The 15,354-nt window shown below is 47.2% G+C and overlaps 1 protein-coding gene across 1 annotated transcript; it reads left to right on the top strand.

The window, feature by feature from the left end:
• Positions 1 to 691: 691 nt before the first annotated feature.
• On the top strand, positions 692 to 14,866 carry KRT8 (keratin 8). The gene is made up of 9 exons (XM_028721241.2): positions 692 to 1,098; positions 5,059 to 5,267; positions 7,004 to 7,064; positions 7,157 to 7,252; positions 8,925 to 9,089; positions 11,124 to 11,249; positions 11,822 to 12,042; positions 12,640 to 12,695; positions 14,053 to 14,866. The coding sequence occupies exons 1-9, from the start codon at positions 760 to 762 to the stop codon at positions 14,241 to 14,243; spliced, it is 1,464 nt and encodes a 487-aa protein (XP_028577074.2). The 5' UTR covers positions 692 to 759; the 3' UTR covers positions 14,244 to 14,866.
• Positions 14,867 to 15,354: the final 488 nt, after the last annotated feature.

Here is a 15,354-nt window from a genome sequence, read left to right as displayed (position 1 = left end):
GGGAGAAAACCAGGATAAAAGCAGAGACAAATATCAAAGCTTTAACTAAAATTGTCTTCCTTCCTTCTAATATGGTCTTTATCGGGGGGGGGGGGGGATCCTTTGTACTTGTATGGCTATTAACACCGGCAAGATATACCTTTTTTTATCTTGAACAGGTGTTTTGCTTTGCTGTTCAGGAGCTTATTCCTTTAAAGTTGTTCTTTTACTTCCCAGTGGAAGTTGAATATTCACTGTCTTGCCTTGCTCCCATTTACAAGTCCGCGCAGACCTACACCCCCGGTCTCCACTTAACAGAGCGGGGCCCCACCTGAAAACGTTCCTCCCCGGTGTCGAAATGTCCGGGGAAAGCCGCGTTAAAGAGCTCCAGCTGCAGAGGCCCCTTTTGTGCAATTCCCCAAGAGCGAGAAGGGAGGGTCCCCTGGACAAACTTGGGCAACTGCTGCCCTCTTTGGGCGTCTCGGCCGCAGGGAAGCCTCGAGCGGGGGCAGAGGGTTCGCTTTTCTGCTCGGGGTTACCTTCCAGCGAGAGAAGGGTTAAAACAGGTGCGCCCCCGCCGTGGCGAGGCAGGCCCGGGCTCCGCCCCTTTGCTTTCCAAAAAGCCACTCAGGTGCTGCGAGTCCGCACTCGGCCAGGACCGCGCCCGCCCCCTCGCCCGGCAGCGCATATAAGGAGCTGCGCGCCCGCCCGACGCCCAACCGCCCTTCGCAGCCCGCCCGCCCGCCTTCCTTCCTCCCGCTCGACCCCGAAGGCGCCACCATGAAGAGGACCACCACCACGTCCACCTCGTCCTTCCGCAGCGCCTCCTCGGGCCCCGCGCGCTCCTTCAGCAGCCGCTCCTACACGGCGGGCCCCGTCGGCGCCTCGCGAGTCAGCACCTCCTATGCCTCCTCCAGCTACGGGGGGAGCCGCTTCGGCGGCGGGGGCTTCCGAAGCAGCTCGTCCTTGGGCGGCGGCGGCATCACGGCCGTCAGCGTCAACCAGAGTCTGCTGGCGCCGCTCAACTTGGAGATCGACCCCAACATCCAGCAAGTGCGCACCAAGGAGAAGGAGGAGATCAAGACCCTCAACAACAAGTTCGCCAACTTGATTGACAAGGTGGGGCCGCGGGCGGGGGCGGGATGGACCCCCTGGAAGCAGGGGGCGCGCGGAAGAAGTGAGGCCCAGTGGTTTCAGCAGGGGGGGGGGACTAGAGGACTCCATGGTTTTTGTTGACCCTGTGTGTTATTGTGGGGTTATAGACGCGGCACCACCAGCGCCTTACAGGGGGGAAAGGGGTCCCTGGCTCCCAGGAGCGTAGAATCCCAGATAAGATGGGGGAAATTAAATGGTGAGGAGGATGGAGGTGGGAAGCTGTAGGGGGGCAGCCCAAGCAGCCGGTTAGAGTCGACCTGCGAGGAAACCTCTGTAAAAGTTCGCATCTCTCTTCTATCAGCTGATCTATCCTTAATGAAGGAGGGTGTGTGTACCCAGGTGTGAGATGGAGGAAAGGGAATTCGGCAAATGGCAGTCTTTATAGTGAAGGAGAAGCACAAGAGAGGCCTTTGCTGTGCAGGCAAAGAAAGTGAAACCTGGATTCTACTCGGGGGTGGTGCGCAGGAATCTGTGTTGGAAACGAGAGGCTAAAGATCGCTTTTAAAGAGCACATTCATGGGCTGAAAGTTTCCTGGACTTTGCTCACCCCTGTGGTGGGGGAATCAGAGCTGGTCCGGTGTGTGATCAGACCAGTTGAACAAGCGAAGGCTCCTCCTACAGGTGTGAGAGCCGACTACACAAAAAAGTTCTGTCTACTTTCCTGGTTAAAAAGGACGTGGGTAGGGAAAGAGAAGAAACCGTAAGGTCCTCAATCACATTTTCTATCAATGACTCACCATATATCATTGAATGCCCTCCCTGGATGGAAGGGCAAGCTGCCCCCTTCTGCAGAGGCCTTAGTCAAAGGTTATGAGCAATTTTGTTTGCCAACAGATGGGGCTTTCCTAAAGGTGCCTTTTGAGGCTGCAAACCTTTATGCAACCACCTGGGAGTAAGCTCCGTTTAACTCTGTGCTGTTTACTTCTCAGGAGCTATTTTGCCAGGTGCTGCCATAATGTTTCCACTCTCTAATTATAGTCTATCTGTCAGGAGTGGTTGCAGGATTGGGCTGTCTCCCGTTGCTGCCATTCACAATTCCCTCTGTGCTCTCAACCTCGATCAAAAGTTTCATTCTCACTGACCCTGACCCTGGGCTAACACTGAGCAGGCTAATCATTAGAAGCAAGCTTTGAAAGGCTGCCTGCTAACCAGTGGTATGGGTCCCCTTTAGACATCCATTTCCCTGTGGATTCTTTGTTGGCTGTTTGCAGTCTTGGGGACCCCAGCATGCACTCTAGCTAGTGAGATTCCTGTTTACCCTCCCGTGGTGCTTTCTCCTTTTGGGAGTGAAAATGTGAAGACAGCTGCCCTTGGTCCTGCCCTGTGGTCTGACTCCTATTGGGCAGCTTCCTGTGAGCTGGGTTTCCGAATGTCTCTTTTGAATACTAGTGGGTAGAAGCCTTCAGACTTCCTCAAAGGAGGAAGAGTAAAAGCATTTCCCCTAGCATTAACTATCCTCAGCCTGGTGTAACCAATTGCCAAAGTCAGGGCCATTGCAGGAGCAGGTAGGAGGGAGGAAATATGCAGGTATGAGAGGTGAAGCTGAGGAGAGGGAGCTTACAAACTTTGATCCTGCAGCCAGCTTCTGAACTCTTATAAGCAGAGTTAGAAAGTGGAAGCCTTCTTTCTGTATGGCACCACTTATGCTAAAGCAGAATGGGAAGAGGGAGAGAGCCACCAACTTGAATTCCATGTGCATTCCTGGCTATGCCAAGTTTTTACTAAAGAATATCAGAGACTGGATTGCAAAATTTGGAAGGTCCTCCTCTCCTATAAGTTTTCTGCAAAAGTTCCTGCATGGTTCCTGTGGCAGGCTCCTTGATACACCTGGACGGGGCCCTTCCAATTTTTGTATTGTCTCCGAATTTCCAGGAATGCTTTCAGTTAATTGGATTCCTTTGCATTCAGTTCATGTCAGGCCTCTGTTTCCTACAAAAAGATGCAGAGTTTGAAATCGGGTTTATTAAGAGACCAGGCGTGGTGTTTGAATGTGCACCAGATGGTACCTGAGTGGAGCCAGACAGGACTCTGTTAATTATTAGTGTTAATAATAAATAATACAGGAGTCACCAATTGGCTCCACACCTTTTTAGCTCTAACACTGCTGCAGCTTCTCATGTCTGGAGCCTACAGAGATGAAGGGCTCCGTAAGGTTAGACAAGAGGGCTTATCCACACTTCCTCTAGTCCCACTGCTCCCCCCGCCCCGGAAAATAGCTCTTTAGCACTTAGAGCAAAAGGTAATTTCCCCCAGATTGTAGTTTGGTGTAATTTAGAGCAAAAGAGTGCATTTTCCCTGAGAAGGGAGCAGGAAAACCACTTGAACCTGTTTCCTAGGAAGGGCTCAAGCGGAAGTGTGGATGAGCCCAAATACAACTCTCTCCACACTGAGGGCTGGACTGTTTGTGGTTAGAAGGTGTACACAAAGACACTCACTCCATTGTTGTTACTTGCCATCTGACAGGGCTTCTGCAAATGGCTTCCAGGTCCAAGTCTTAGTTAGCGCTGCCTCAGATGAAGCACACAACCTAAACACCAGCAATGCCAACTCACCTGTATGTCTTATCACCTGGGGGTAATCTTATATGCTTAAATCTGGCTTTAATAAGCATTTTGCCACTACAACCATGGAACTGTAGTTCTTTGACGTCGGGGCAATGAACCTCTAATTCAAAATTGATTACTCTCAACAAACTACAACTCCCAGAATCTTTTGTTCATGTTAGGGCTGCTGGAATTTCCCGGACATAGCCAGGATTCGGCTGTTGGAAACAGCGCCTGCGCGTAAATCGCTTTAATGTCCGGGAGAATCTGGACATGTGGCAACCCATGTTGGAAGTGTAGATTTTGGCAAATTTCCTTTAAAATAGCTCAAAAACTTTTTTTTAGATTTTACAGAAAAAGCCCAACAACTTTTGTGTCCAGATTTTCACTTTTTGAAATATGGAAACCCTAATGGTGGTGGTGGGGAAAGAAAGCGAGGCTTGTGGAAGTGGTATAAAACAAATAGGAAGTTCGCCCTGCTTCCTTTGCCGTAGAGCATGAAAATGGTTGCCAAGTGGCCGTTGCTTTTAATTGCTTCCTCTGGCAGTTGTTGCTATGTGGCCTTGTAGCTTGTAATATCGATCAGATTCCCCCCCCCCCCCTTGTTGGTGCTGCTGAAAAGTTTGCCTTCATAAAGTTCTCCGATCCATGATAGTGGGCTGAACTTTTGCTGTGTGGAAAAAAAACTTTTCACAGGGAGCTTTGAAAGTGGTCTCCATTATGGGGCCCGCTCTTCACTGCAGGAGGATGGGGTGAGGGAGAAGGAGTGATAAATGCAAGGCCAAATGTATAAAAGGGGGAAGACCTCTGGCAAACAGTAGGCACTCTGAACTAAAAAGCTTTCTCCTGTATCCTGGACAACCTTTATTAACACACACATATTAGGCTGAAATTAAGCTGCTTTTATTAACCATCTGTTTATGGTGTTTGATGAACCTGGGCAACAGCTGTCAAACAAGCTCCTAACCAGAGGCCTGCTGGTAGTCTAAAGGTCTTTTATTTGGCCCGAGGCCTTTTAAGAATGTGCCCTTCAGTCGTTTCTGATCTGCAGAAGCAGCAAGGTCCTCTCAGTCACTGGTGTCTCAACAATGGCTAGTAGCCATTGGTAGTCTTCCCCCTGCAAAAAAGTATATTGGGATCTGAAATTTATTTAGTGTGGTTGGTAGCTCTGTGTTGGGGGTAAACTCCCAGGATTCCATGAGAAGCCATTGCTTTAAATATATGGTGGGGGTGTGCCAACTGTGAGATGATAGAAGATTGCACCATTTTGGCATCTGAGGAAACAGGTGGAAGAGACTGAAGACTTCTACAGAAGTGAGCTTTCTATGTTGAGTATTTAACTGGATGGAATCCCTTCTGTTCTCCCCCCCCTTGCCTCCAGGTTCGCTTCCTGGAGCAGCAGAATAAGATGCTGGACACCAAATGGAGTCTCCTGCAAAACCAGAAAACCACCCGAAGCAACATGGACGGCATGTTTGAGGCCTACATCAACAACCTGCGCCGGCAGCTGGATGGCTTAGGGCAGGAGAGAGTGAGGCTGGATGCTGAGTTGGGCAACATGCAGGGCCTTGTAGAAGAATTCAAGACCAGGTGAGTGGGGGGCAGCTGGGTTATTGCACCTTCATCATTTAATCTTCCTCTGACTAAACAGCATTAAGCTAAACCTCAGTCACACCTGTTGTCAAGGCTGTGAAAATTCCATAGTTGCTCTGGAATCAGCTCTACTATTTGGCTTCCTGAAGTTACTGCATTTCTTCCTTTTTAACATAAAAGTTGTTAGTCCACACCAATGATGTGAATGGCTCCCTATATTAAAGTTGGCAGTGGTGTCTGATGGCTTGGGATCTGTTTTCCTGACAATGACCTTTTGCTGCCTATATGTCTGATTAATGCAGATGTAATAGTCCCAGTCTCTGGGTTACAGTCCGTGCTAACCAGGTTCCCCACTCTAATCAGGAACGTTAGCAAACGCTGCTGAAGAAGGAACCTGATTGGTGCTAATATAACTTTAAGATGGGAGGAGAGGAATTCTTTCCAGGGAGCAACTGTGTTGGAGCAATAAATGCTCTTCTCATCTGCTTCCCCCACATTCCTCTTCACACACCTGTGGTCACTCTCAAGGCGGAGTGGGGCTCTAGAAACTTGCAACATGAGAAGGGCAGATTGTATGGTGACTATTTTACTGCTTTAAGATCTTCAACCCTATGTTTCTAAGATGCTTCAAAGCTTCTGGAGAAATGAGAATTAAAAAGCATACAAAAAACAATCTCTAAACAATGCTACACTTGAAATGAATTGTTCCTTTTAAGAGGAAGTAACAGATGGAAGACATTTTTGCAGAATCTTAAAATGGTTGGGTCATAAACCTGCACATGGTAGCTTTATCCCCCCCCCTGACTCTTCAGTCAAGTGTACACACCATGTTACCTGAGTGTGCTGTTCTTCTTCCTTGTACCGAGCACAACTACAGCTGCTGCAGTGCACCACCAGCAGGGTGAACGAACCAGTCTTGCAAGTGTCTGACTATTTCCAAAATGAGGCTGACACATATGGACACCCTGCCTGCCTCTCCAGACATACTTGACAGTGAAGGGAATACTGTTCATTAGGGTTGCGAGCTTTCCCGGGACTGGGAGGGTGCAGGGGTGTGGTACCTGGGAGCTCCAAGGAGACATCTCTGACCCAGAGGGAGGAGCCGGGCAGCCTTTGGTGATTAGACCACAACCCACTCCTGAGCAATCTCCAGAACAGGATTAGGATCTCCGTCTCCATGCATTTTTTACATATATTATGTCTGTGGTGGTGTCTGCCACTCATGCACCTTGCCTCACAAAAGAGGAAGAGAAAACAGACTGGAATAACATGTTGAAAAAGGGGGCGGTTTATAAAGAGGAACACAGCTGGGATTGGATTGCACCTGAAGACAGAGGCTGCAATCCTATGCACCTGGGGATGGAGATCATGTGGTCATCAGGATGCGGCTCTGCTCGTTAATTGAACAGGATGCTAGCTGAGTGTCACCTTAATTTTGGTTTGTGAATTGAACCAGCTAAAACCTAATTTTGGGAAGTTAAAGCTGTTGGGACTGAACCTTGGTAGGAAGTTTATGATGTCTGATTCCTCTGTTTTAGAGGTCCTTTGGGGTTGCATGTGGGATATTTAGAGTTTCTTAGGAGAAGGCATATGCACACTCTGCACATGCTCAAATACAGTGTCTCCACACATGCTTCCCAAAGCAGTCTTTGCACCAAAAGCATGTGGCCTTGGTTTAAATGAAGCCATTCTAGGCCCACTAAACTAATCCATCCTGTTCCTTTTCCCATTAGGTATGAAGAGGAAATCAACCATCGTACTGAGAAGGAGAATGAGTTTGTCCTTTTGAAGAAGGTGAGTGATTTCCTAGCTAGTGATTATTATGCTTTGTAACAACTTCGTAGAGGTCTTTAATTATAATGGTGGCTTGTGCTCTACCTCCTTAGGATGTGGATGAGGCCTACATGAACAAGGTTGAGCTGGAGTCCCGTCTGGAATGCCTGACCGACGAGATCAACTTCCTGAGGCAGTTGTATGATGAGGTAGGCATCACCTTGAAGGAAACAGAATGGCCAGCGTGCCAAGGCTTCCAGGTTCAATCCCTGTCATGTCCCTGTGGCTGGTCAGCATGGGCATTACTTAACTAGATGGACCCAAGCGTCTGGTGCAGGACAAAGCAGGTTCCTATGGGCTTTCCTCCTATTCTGCTTGGGAATGCCAGGGGGAACCTGTGAAATAAGAATAGGCAGCCCAGACATATCCATGGACTGAAATCATTACTAGTATTTATTAAATCTGTTTACTGCCCCATACCCACGGGTCTCTGAGCAGTGCATAGGATAAAATCACAATATCAAAACGCAAAATACACAAGCATGCGAACCTCCCTGGGGAGAGCTTTCCACAAACACAGAGCCACTGCAAAAAAGGCCTGTTCTTGTGTTGCCACCTCCAGACTTCTTGTGTAAAGAGGCTATCAGGGTCTTTAAACTTTATAGCAAATCTTTTTTCCCACCTCCATGTCTAATGCTGAAAATCTTTTTAGCTTCCTGGCCCCTGGTCTTAGTAAGGTTTTAGCTATTCTTACTAGTGTGTTGAGACATGAGCAAACTCCTCCTTCCAATACCGTTAAGTTGACTTTCCAGTGGCTCAGGTTTAGCAAACCTTATCTTATTGGGCTGCATATGTGAAGGCATTGTTGGGCAAAGTGTTTCGCTTTCTTCCAGGAAGCTGGGCTCCTGGAAACGTTGCTCTAACCACTAATAACATGGCCTAGGAAATCTCCGTACAGGTGATGGAGTAGAACCAGCATGGGGAACTTGGGGCGCTCTGGATGTTATTGGACTCCAGCTCCCATCATTCCTGACAACTTGGCCATGCTGGTTGCATCTGATAGGTGTGGCAGCCCAACATCCCTGTCCCTGACCCTAACTGTTGAAACCTCTTGCAGAGAAGAGGGCTGTGCCCTTGTGGCAGAGCATGTACTTTGAGGCCTTTCTTGGTTCATTGCATAATATATATTTTTTAATTTAAAGCTTGAAAAACAAAAGATGATGTACAAAAGTTAACATCAAGTACCAAGCATTTTTTAACAAAAACTGAGAGGAAATAAAGAAAAAGAGGAAAGGAAAGGACAAGACTTCTGATTCTGTATCAGCTGTATATAGACTTACGCAAAACACTTGCTCCAGAATAACATCTAATTCTTCTACTTTCCATAAACCAACCTTTTTTCAGTCTTCAAACCCAGATATCCAGACAAGTTCCATTTTCCTTTTCACAGTCAAAAGTCCCTAAGAGATTTATAAATGTCAACGATTACTTTTCTCTAAATACGTCAACTCTGCCATCTCTGACAAATCCAATAATTTTAATAACCATTTTTCCATAGTAGTTAATAGTAAGTCCTTCCATCTTTGTGCATATAGCATAATCTCTGCTGTGAACAAATACTGAAATAATCTTCCATAATCTTTTTCTAGTTGTGTATCCTATTAGTCCCAGCAGGAGGAGTTCTGGCTTCAGTTGAATATTAAAATCTTCTGTATTAATGTATTTGTATAAATTTTTAAAGCTTTTTAAAGATGTCCACCAAGCATGATAAAATGCCCCTTCATGTTCTTGAAGGCCTTTTTGGTTCCTCATGGCTGTTTGCTTCCTGATCATGATTAATGATGGTAATACCAAATTGCCTCCAACTTTCTCTCCATGCAGGAGCTGCGTGTAATGCAGTCTCAGATCAACGACACCTCTGTGGTCCTGTCTATGGACAACAACCGCAGCTTGGACTTGGATGGTATCATTGCTGAGGTCAAAGCACAGTATGAAGAAATAGCTGCCAAGAGCCGGGCTGAGGCAGAGAGCATGTACCAGATCAAGGTGAGCCCCCCTGCCTTGCTCACTCCTGGCTGGGCTAGGAGTTCTTGTTGTTTATGGTGCAAATTGGCATATTACGAGGGGGGGTGACCTTTTGATCTGTGCTTCTCCATGTTTTTTGTTGGTATTTCTAGCTAGACATGAAACCCCAGTAAATGGTGAGAAACTTCATGTGAATGAGCTTGAGGATTTTCATATTTATTTGCAATAGGTTGACTCGTTCACCCTCAGTACTCTGCGAACTATTGACTGTGTTATCATCACAGTCCTCACATCACATTCATGCCATGTGGCCAGGGAGAGTGAAACTTCCCACAGTGCCAAGGATGTAAATCTTTGCCTTCTAAAACCCTGAATTGCCAACAAGTTTACATCTGTTCTACTTAGTGAAAGACGGCCAGTGTCAGCTAACATAATTGAAATGGCGTGACTATATTGAAACAGGATACTTCCACCCTTGTTTTGCACCACCTTTATGGTAAATTGATAAACACTGCCCCATAATTTCAGATTAAAAAGCAACAATCCTAGCAAAATAATCTGCTTGGACTCAGAGTATGGAGGAAATCTGCAACATCTGGAGGGGGAATGTATGTATAGACTGCTGGCAAGAATACCAAGGGCTAGTGTCCTTCCAGTAGATTAGCTAACTTTGCATGTGAAATTTGTTAGAAAGGATCCTGAATTTTCTGAGTTTTTGCATAAGGTAGGGTTGCCAAAACAACTGCCATTTACTGGCATGACCTGCAGAATGGTGTTCTGACAAGGGTCGGTGGATTCTATTCTGAAATGCCCCTGAATTCCATGTGCTGCATCTCCTGGCTTCTATGTTGTCTGATGGATTTATATTTTTTAATTGGAAGTGAGCTGCCTTGATCCTAGAATCTGCAAATGGGGTGGGTGATGGGAGTGGGGCTGCCAAACGCATGCTGGTGAGCTTCAGTATTTGAGATGATGGTGGGTGGAAAGTTGCCCTTTGACATCAACCACGTTAATCATCATAATTTGGCATAAAGTATGAGCAATGTGCATAACATATATATTATCTCAGTGACAACAGCCCTGTATTACTATGATCATCCTTGTGTTGGAGACGGAAGCAGGTGAGGCTAAGAGATAATAGCTTGCCTAAGGCCACATGAGGAGAGTTTGTGGCTGAAGTGAGATTTAGGAAGTATTTGTGCATTGTGACTCATACTCTTAGCCACTCCAGTGTACTACCAGTTTTCTTGGAAGTTGCAGGAGGCATATGCAGAGGACCTGCCCCATTCGTATTGTACCTGTTCTCCAAGAACTTCAGGGGCTGACCCTAGTTTAGCCCTTCCAATGGGACGTCTTGGGTAGCTTAGGAGACAATGACTTGGCCACCCCCTCAATTTGTTTTGTGCCTGGGCTGCATTACACACCGTAACATTTAAAACATCCTGACATGCTGGGAACTGTAGCTTACGCCACTCAGATCTACAGTTCCCAGGATTCCTTTTTTAAAGGGGCAGGAGTGCTTTAAATGTGCTTTAAATGTATGGTGTGTGTGGTGTGTATGCTATGTTAGACTCATGTCTGCTCTGAAATGTCAATAGGCCTTTCTCAGTCTTTGGTCCCTAGATGTTGATGGGCTACAGCTCCCATCATTCCTAGCAAGTGGACAGGGGTCAGGGGTGATAGGAGTTGTAGTTCAAGAACACCTGGAGAACATCTGAGAAAAGTTGCTCTATTGGTGGGAAGAGAAGAGCCCCACCCACCCAACCTGCAGCATCCCCTCTGCTCACCAGTGGAAGACACCCCCTCAGTCTTACGGCAGCATTAGGGCACTGGGGGAGGGTCACAAGGTTGCCCTTGTGTATGCGCTGTGTGTTTTAAGTGTTTAATCTGTCTGTCATGGCAGTAGTAACAGGGCACTCCATCTGAGTGTCTGCAAAGGTCTTCCCTTGCTGGATTCTTGAGATTCTCTGACCCTCGCCTTTTACTGAGAGCCACCTTTTTGGAAGCTGTTCCCAACACATGTCACATTTGTCTCTTTTTATCTCCTCCCTGTAGTATGAAGAGCTCCAGTCAGTGGCGGGCAAGCATGGAGATGACCTCCGCAACACCAAGAATGAAATCAATGAGCTCAACAGGATCATCAACCGGATACAGTCAGAAATTGAGGGTCTGAAAGGCCAGGTCAGGAGGCAATGTTTGTGATTGATGCAGTGCCATATATAATAACATTAGCCAAAGAGGCAGGCCTCTGACCTCATGGAACTCAACCACCTACTGATATTGCTCCAATATCATATTGGTTGTGCTTTCCTTCAAGTTCCATTGCTCTTGGCAGAACTTGCAGTGCACCATTTCCCTTGAAACTGAAGCACCTAGTGTTTTCAGTGCTCCTAAATGCTTGGTTTTGGAGCAGACAGAACAGCTCCTCCTCAGTGTTCATTTCCAGAGTGACCCTAGGAGCCAGTCCTCAGTGGCTGTCTCGCCTCCTTTCAATCGTGACTGTGTTATTTTCAGTGGTGAAAAAACTCCCCTTTCTTTCATGCAGACTGGGCAGCTCCAGGACACTGGAGACAGGGACCCAGAGGCAGAAATAGGACTGAGTCTTTGGCACACACACATATGCACATACCCATATGCACTCTGGAGCACTGCACCGCTGCTTCTGGCTTTTGGGATTTTAACAGGCCGTGCTGAATGTCTCTCTTGCAAATGGGAAAACCATTGGGCTCTTCCTTTTTTCCTCTCCTCCCCAGCGTGCTAATCTAGAAGCTGCCATCACTGAGGCTGAGGAACGTGGGGAGTTGGCCGTAAAGGATGCCAGCAGCAAACTGTCTGAGTTGGAGGCTGCCCTGCAGAGAGCCAAGCAAGACATGGCCCGCCAGCTGAGGGAATACCAGGAGCTGATGAATGTCAAGCTGGCTCTGGATATAGAGATCGCCACCTATAGGAAGCTTCTGGAAGGAGAAGAGAACAGGTGGGTGCCAAGACAGGGCTCTGACATGTGTACTTCTAAAAAAAAAAGTGCTCTTGGTGGCATTGGGGTGGTCATATGGGATGTAGTTTCCAGTACTGCTTGTGCCTGCAAAAATTTTGGGGGCTAATGTACTGCTTTGTTTCCAGTTGGTGCATGTTCCCTTTCTTCTGTAGTAACTATACTGCAATTCCTCTGGGATGCCTTTTCTTTGTCCTCCTTTTATTACACTGATTATTAATGCCAGTGCCCCTCCTGAAAGCTACAGTGAAACGACCAGTAATGCAGAATGGACTGCACTGTCCAGTAGAAATTCACCTGTAAAGCATCCACCACTATTTTGTCAATGGCATGTTCCAGAATACACCTGCAAAACCCCCCAGCTCTCTGGAGCCCCCTCTCCTCCCACCCCCCACAATCAGTAGCACATTCTGGCAGCAGCATATGCTCCAGTGCTCTGTCCTTGCATGGGTGTGCAGCAGTTGGGATTGCCAGCACATAGACAAATGCTTCCACTTCCACATTTTTTGTCCCTGCTTCTTCTGTCCCTGCATGCTGATCTTGTTTTTGCTTTGTCTTCCCCTCCACCCACTTTGGCAGGCTGGAGTCGGGGATGCAGAACCTGAGCATTCAGACCAAAACAACCGGCTATTCAGGTAAGCAGACTTTGCAACTTCATTGAAATAGAGACATAGGATGAATCCACAGGGTTATGTGGAAGAGTCATGGCAACTAGATTTCCCTTTTCTATATTACAATGTTTTGCTGGTGATACACCAGTTGAAAAGCAGATATAGCCAGCGCTACCAATGAGAGGCAAAGCCAACTCCTTCTAGATTGGTCCTCATCCTCCTCTGAGTTCTACATGGGCAGGAGGTTGACAGCCAGTGCAACTCCTGGAATGGCTGAAAAGGGCTGCCTGGCAGGTTGAGCAGTGGGCAGGGCACTATTTGTCCCAGTTAACCAACCTCCATTGATAGGTGGAAATTTTGAAAATACAGTGGTACCTCGCAAGACGAATGCCTCGCAAGACGGAAAACTCGCAAGACGAAAGGGTTTTTTTGTTTTTTGAGCTGCTTCGCAAGACGATTTTCCCTATGGGCTTGCTCCGCAAGACAGAAACATCTTGCAAGTTTGTTTCCTTTTTCTTAACACCGTTAATACAGTTGCGACTTGACTTCGAGGAGCAACTCATAGCACGCGGTGTGGTAGCCTTTTTTGAGGTTTTTGAAGACTTTGGTGATTTTTGAAGCTTTTCCAAAACTTTTCCGACACCGTGCTTCGCAAGACGAAGAAAATCACAAGACGGCAAAACTCGCGGAATGAATTAATTTCGTCTTGCGAGGCACCACTGTATATGGTATCCACTATCTATGCTTGAAGGAGCTGGGAGGCCCCCTGTGTCATGTATTCCCCAGTTTCTGCCAATAATAGGAGCAGCAATATCACCCCGGGGGGGGGGGGAATAAGGCTGATAATTCCCCAATGCAGATTGTGTTATGGTGGGCGGGGGGGCGGGGTCCCAGAAGCATCACCGTTGCCCTGAAATCAGTTCTGTCCCAGAGTCCTGACCAAGGGCACCCTGGGATGCCCAGAGGAAACTTTTTAACAGGACTGCCCCACTGTTGCATGGATGACTCACATTGTTCTGGGAACTGATTAGCAAAATGCATATGCATATACATTTAGTTTCCATCCTTTTGGCTGCTAGCCATGCTGCTAGCCATGATGGCTATGTTCTGCCTCCACTTTCGGAGTGATTGCTGACTGTTAATTGCTGGGAATTGCAAGTGGGGAGAGTGCTCTTGTGCTCAGGTCCTGCTTGCAGACTTCCCACAGGTGCACCTGGTTGGCTACCATGCAAACAGGATGCTGGGCTAGGTGGGCCACTGGCCTGCTTTAGGAGGGCTGCTCTTGTGTGCTAGAGATGTTAGCTGGGGCAGCTTCTTCCCCTGTTTAGGGTTTGGAAACACCACTCTGTCTCTAATATTAAACTCCTTTGTTCCCACCCAGGTGGTCTGTCCAGTGGCTTCAGTAGTTATGGGGGTGGCTACAGCTCTTCATACTCAAGTGGTGGATACTCCATGAATTCTTCCCCGCTGGAGAGCTCTGCAGTCACCAAGTCAAGGGCCATTGTCATCAAGAAGATCGAGACTCGGGATGGGAAGCTGGTGTCTGAGTCCTCAGATGTGCTGTCCAACTGAGATGCTGTTTGCATCCAAAAAGAACCACCTCCAGCAGTTTAGAGTGCCTTAAATCCAATGAGCCTTCTTTCATCTAGCCAGGTCAAAAGGTCAAGGGGAGGGTTGGGGAGGGAAAAGGGCAGGAGAAGGGGTAGTGGGGCAATTTTCTTCTTCTCAACCTTTGCTGTGGGGCATCAGATATCACAAGGGGGACCTGCAACACACCTTAATTACATTTTAGTTGCCTCCAGCATGGTTTTGATGTGGGAGATGGCTTTGTAACTCCCACCCCCTTTGCAGGGCCAAAGTGGTGGTTAAAAAAACTAGACTGGGGCACTTGGTTAAGCATTTAACAACCCCAATAGTCCACATTTAATGCAAAAGTGAGCCCCAAGTGACTCTCCCAAGTTGGTAGAGCTAAGGCATAGGCCTATATATGCATGATTACTTGGGGGGCTCATTCCCATGTAAGCACCCATAGGATTGCAGCCAGGCAGTCTTTTTCATTCCTATGGGACTTGTGGAGTAAATGGGTCAGGAGGATGGACTGCATTTCTTTTGTTTTTTTCTCCCCTCAAATGTTATCTGTGCACAGCAAACCTCTCACCTCAGACTTTGTTTAATAAAAGCATTAATTACACAAAGATGTCGTTGTTCATTTTCTGCACCCAAGAATCACTTGTTTTGTGTAGGAGGTATGCAGCAATAGGGAGCTGTGGCATGTTCTGGCTTCACTTGGGTTAAGGAGAAAACTGATGCAAGCACAGAACCAAAGCAGGTGGTGATCAGGAAGCAAGGCCCTTGGTGCCTTGTTCATCTATTAGCTCCAGTTGACACTCCTAGGCAATACTGACATGACATGTGGCATACAGGTGGAGGACCTGAGTCTCGGATCCTAATTCATACTACATAATCACTCCTGCTTCTGTTTCTAATGGAGTCTAGAAAAATGTCCACAGTAAGTTCCCTTGAGACATCTAGGGCTGGGCGATATCTGGTTTTCATCATATTGCCAGCTAAATGATGGTTGGTTGGCTTCACGATTTTTCCCACATTGTGATTTTTGCATAGCACAAACATGATTCACAATGTATTGCCAGGCAGAAAATGATGAAACCGATGTCACAATACG

Source organism: Podarcis muralis, chromosome 2 (genome assembly GCF_964188315.1).
Source record: "Podarcis muralis chromosome 2, rPodMur119.hap1.1, whole genome shotgun sequence".
NCBI classification, from domain to species: Eukaryota; Metazoa; Chordata; class Lepidosauria; order Squamata; family Lacertidae; genus Podarcis; species Podarcis muralis.
The sequence above is the reverse complement of the archived record's forward strand: the minus strand, read 5'-3'. Positions and strand labels throughout refer to the sequence as shown.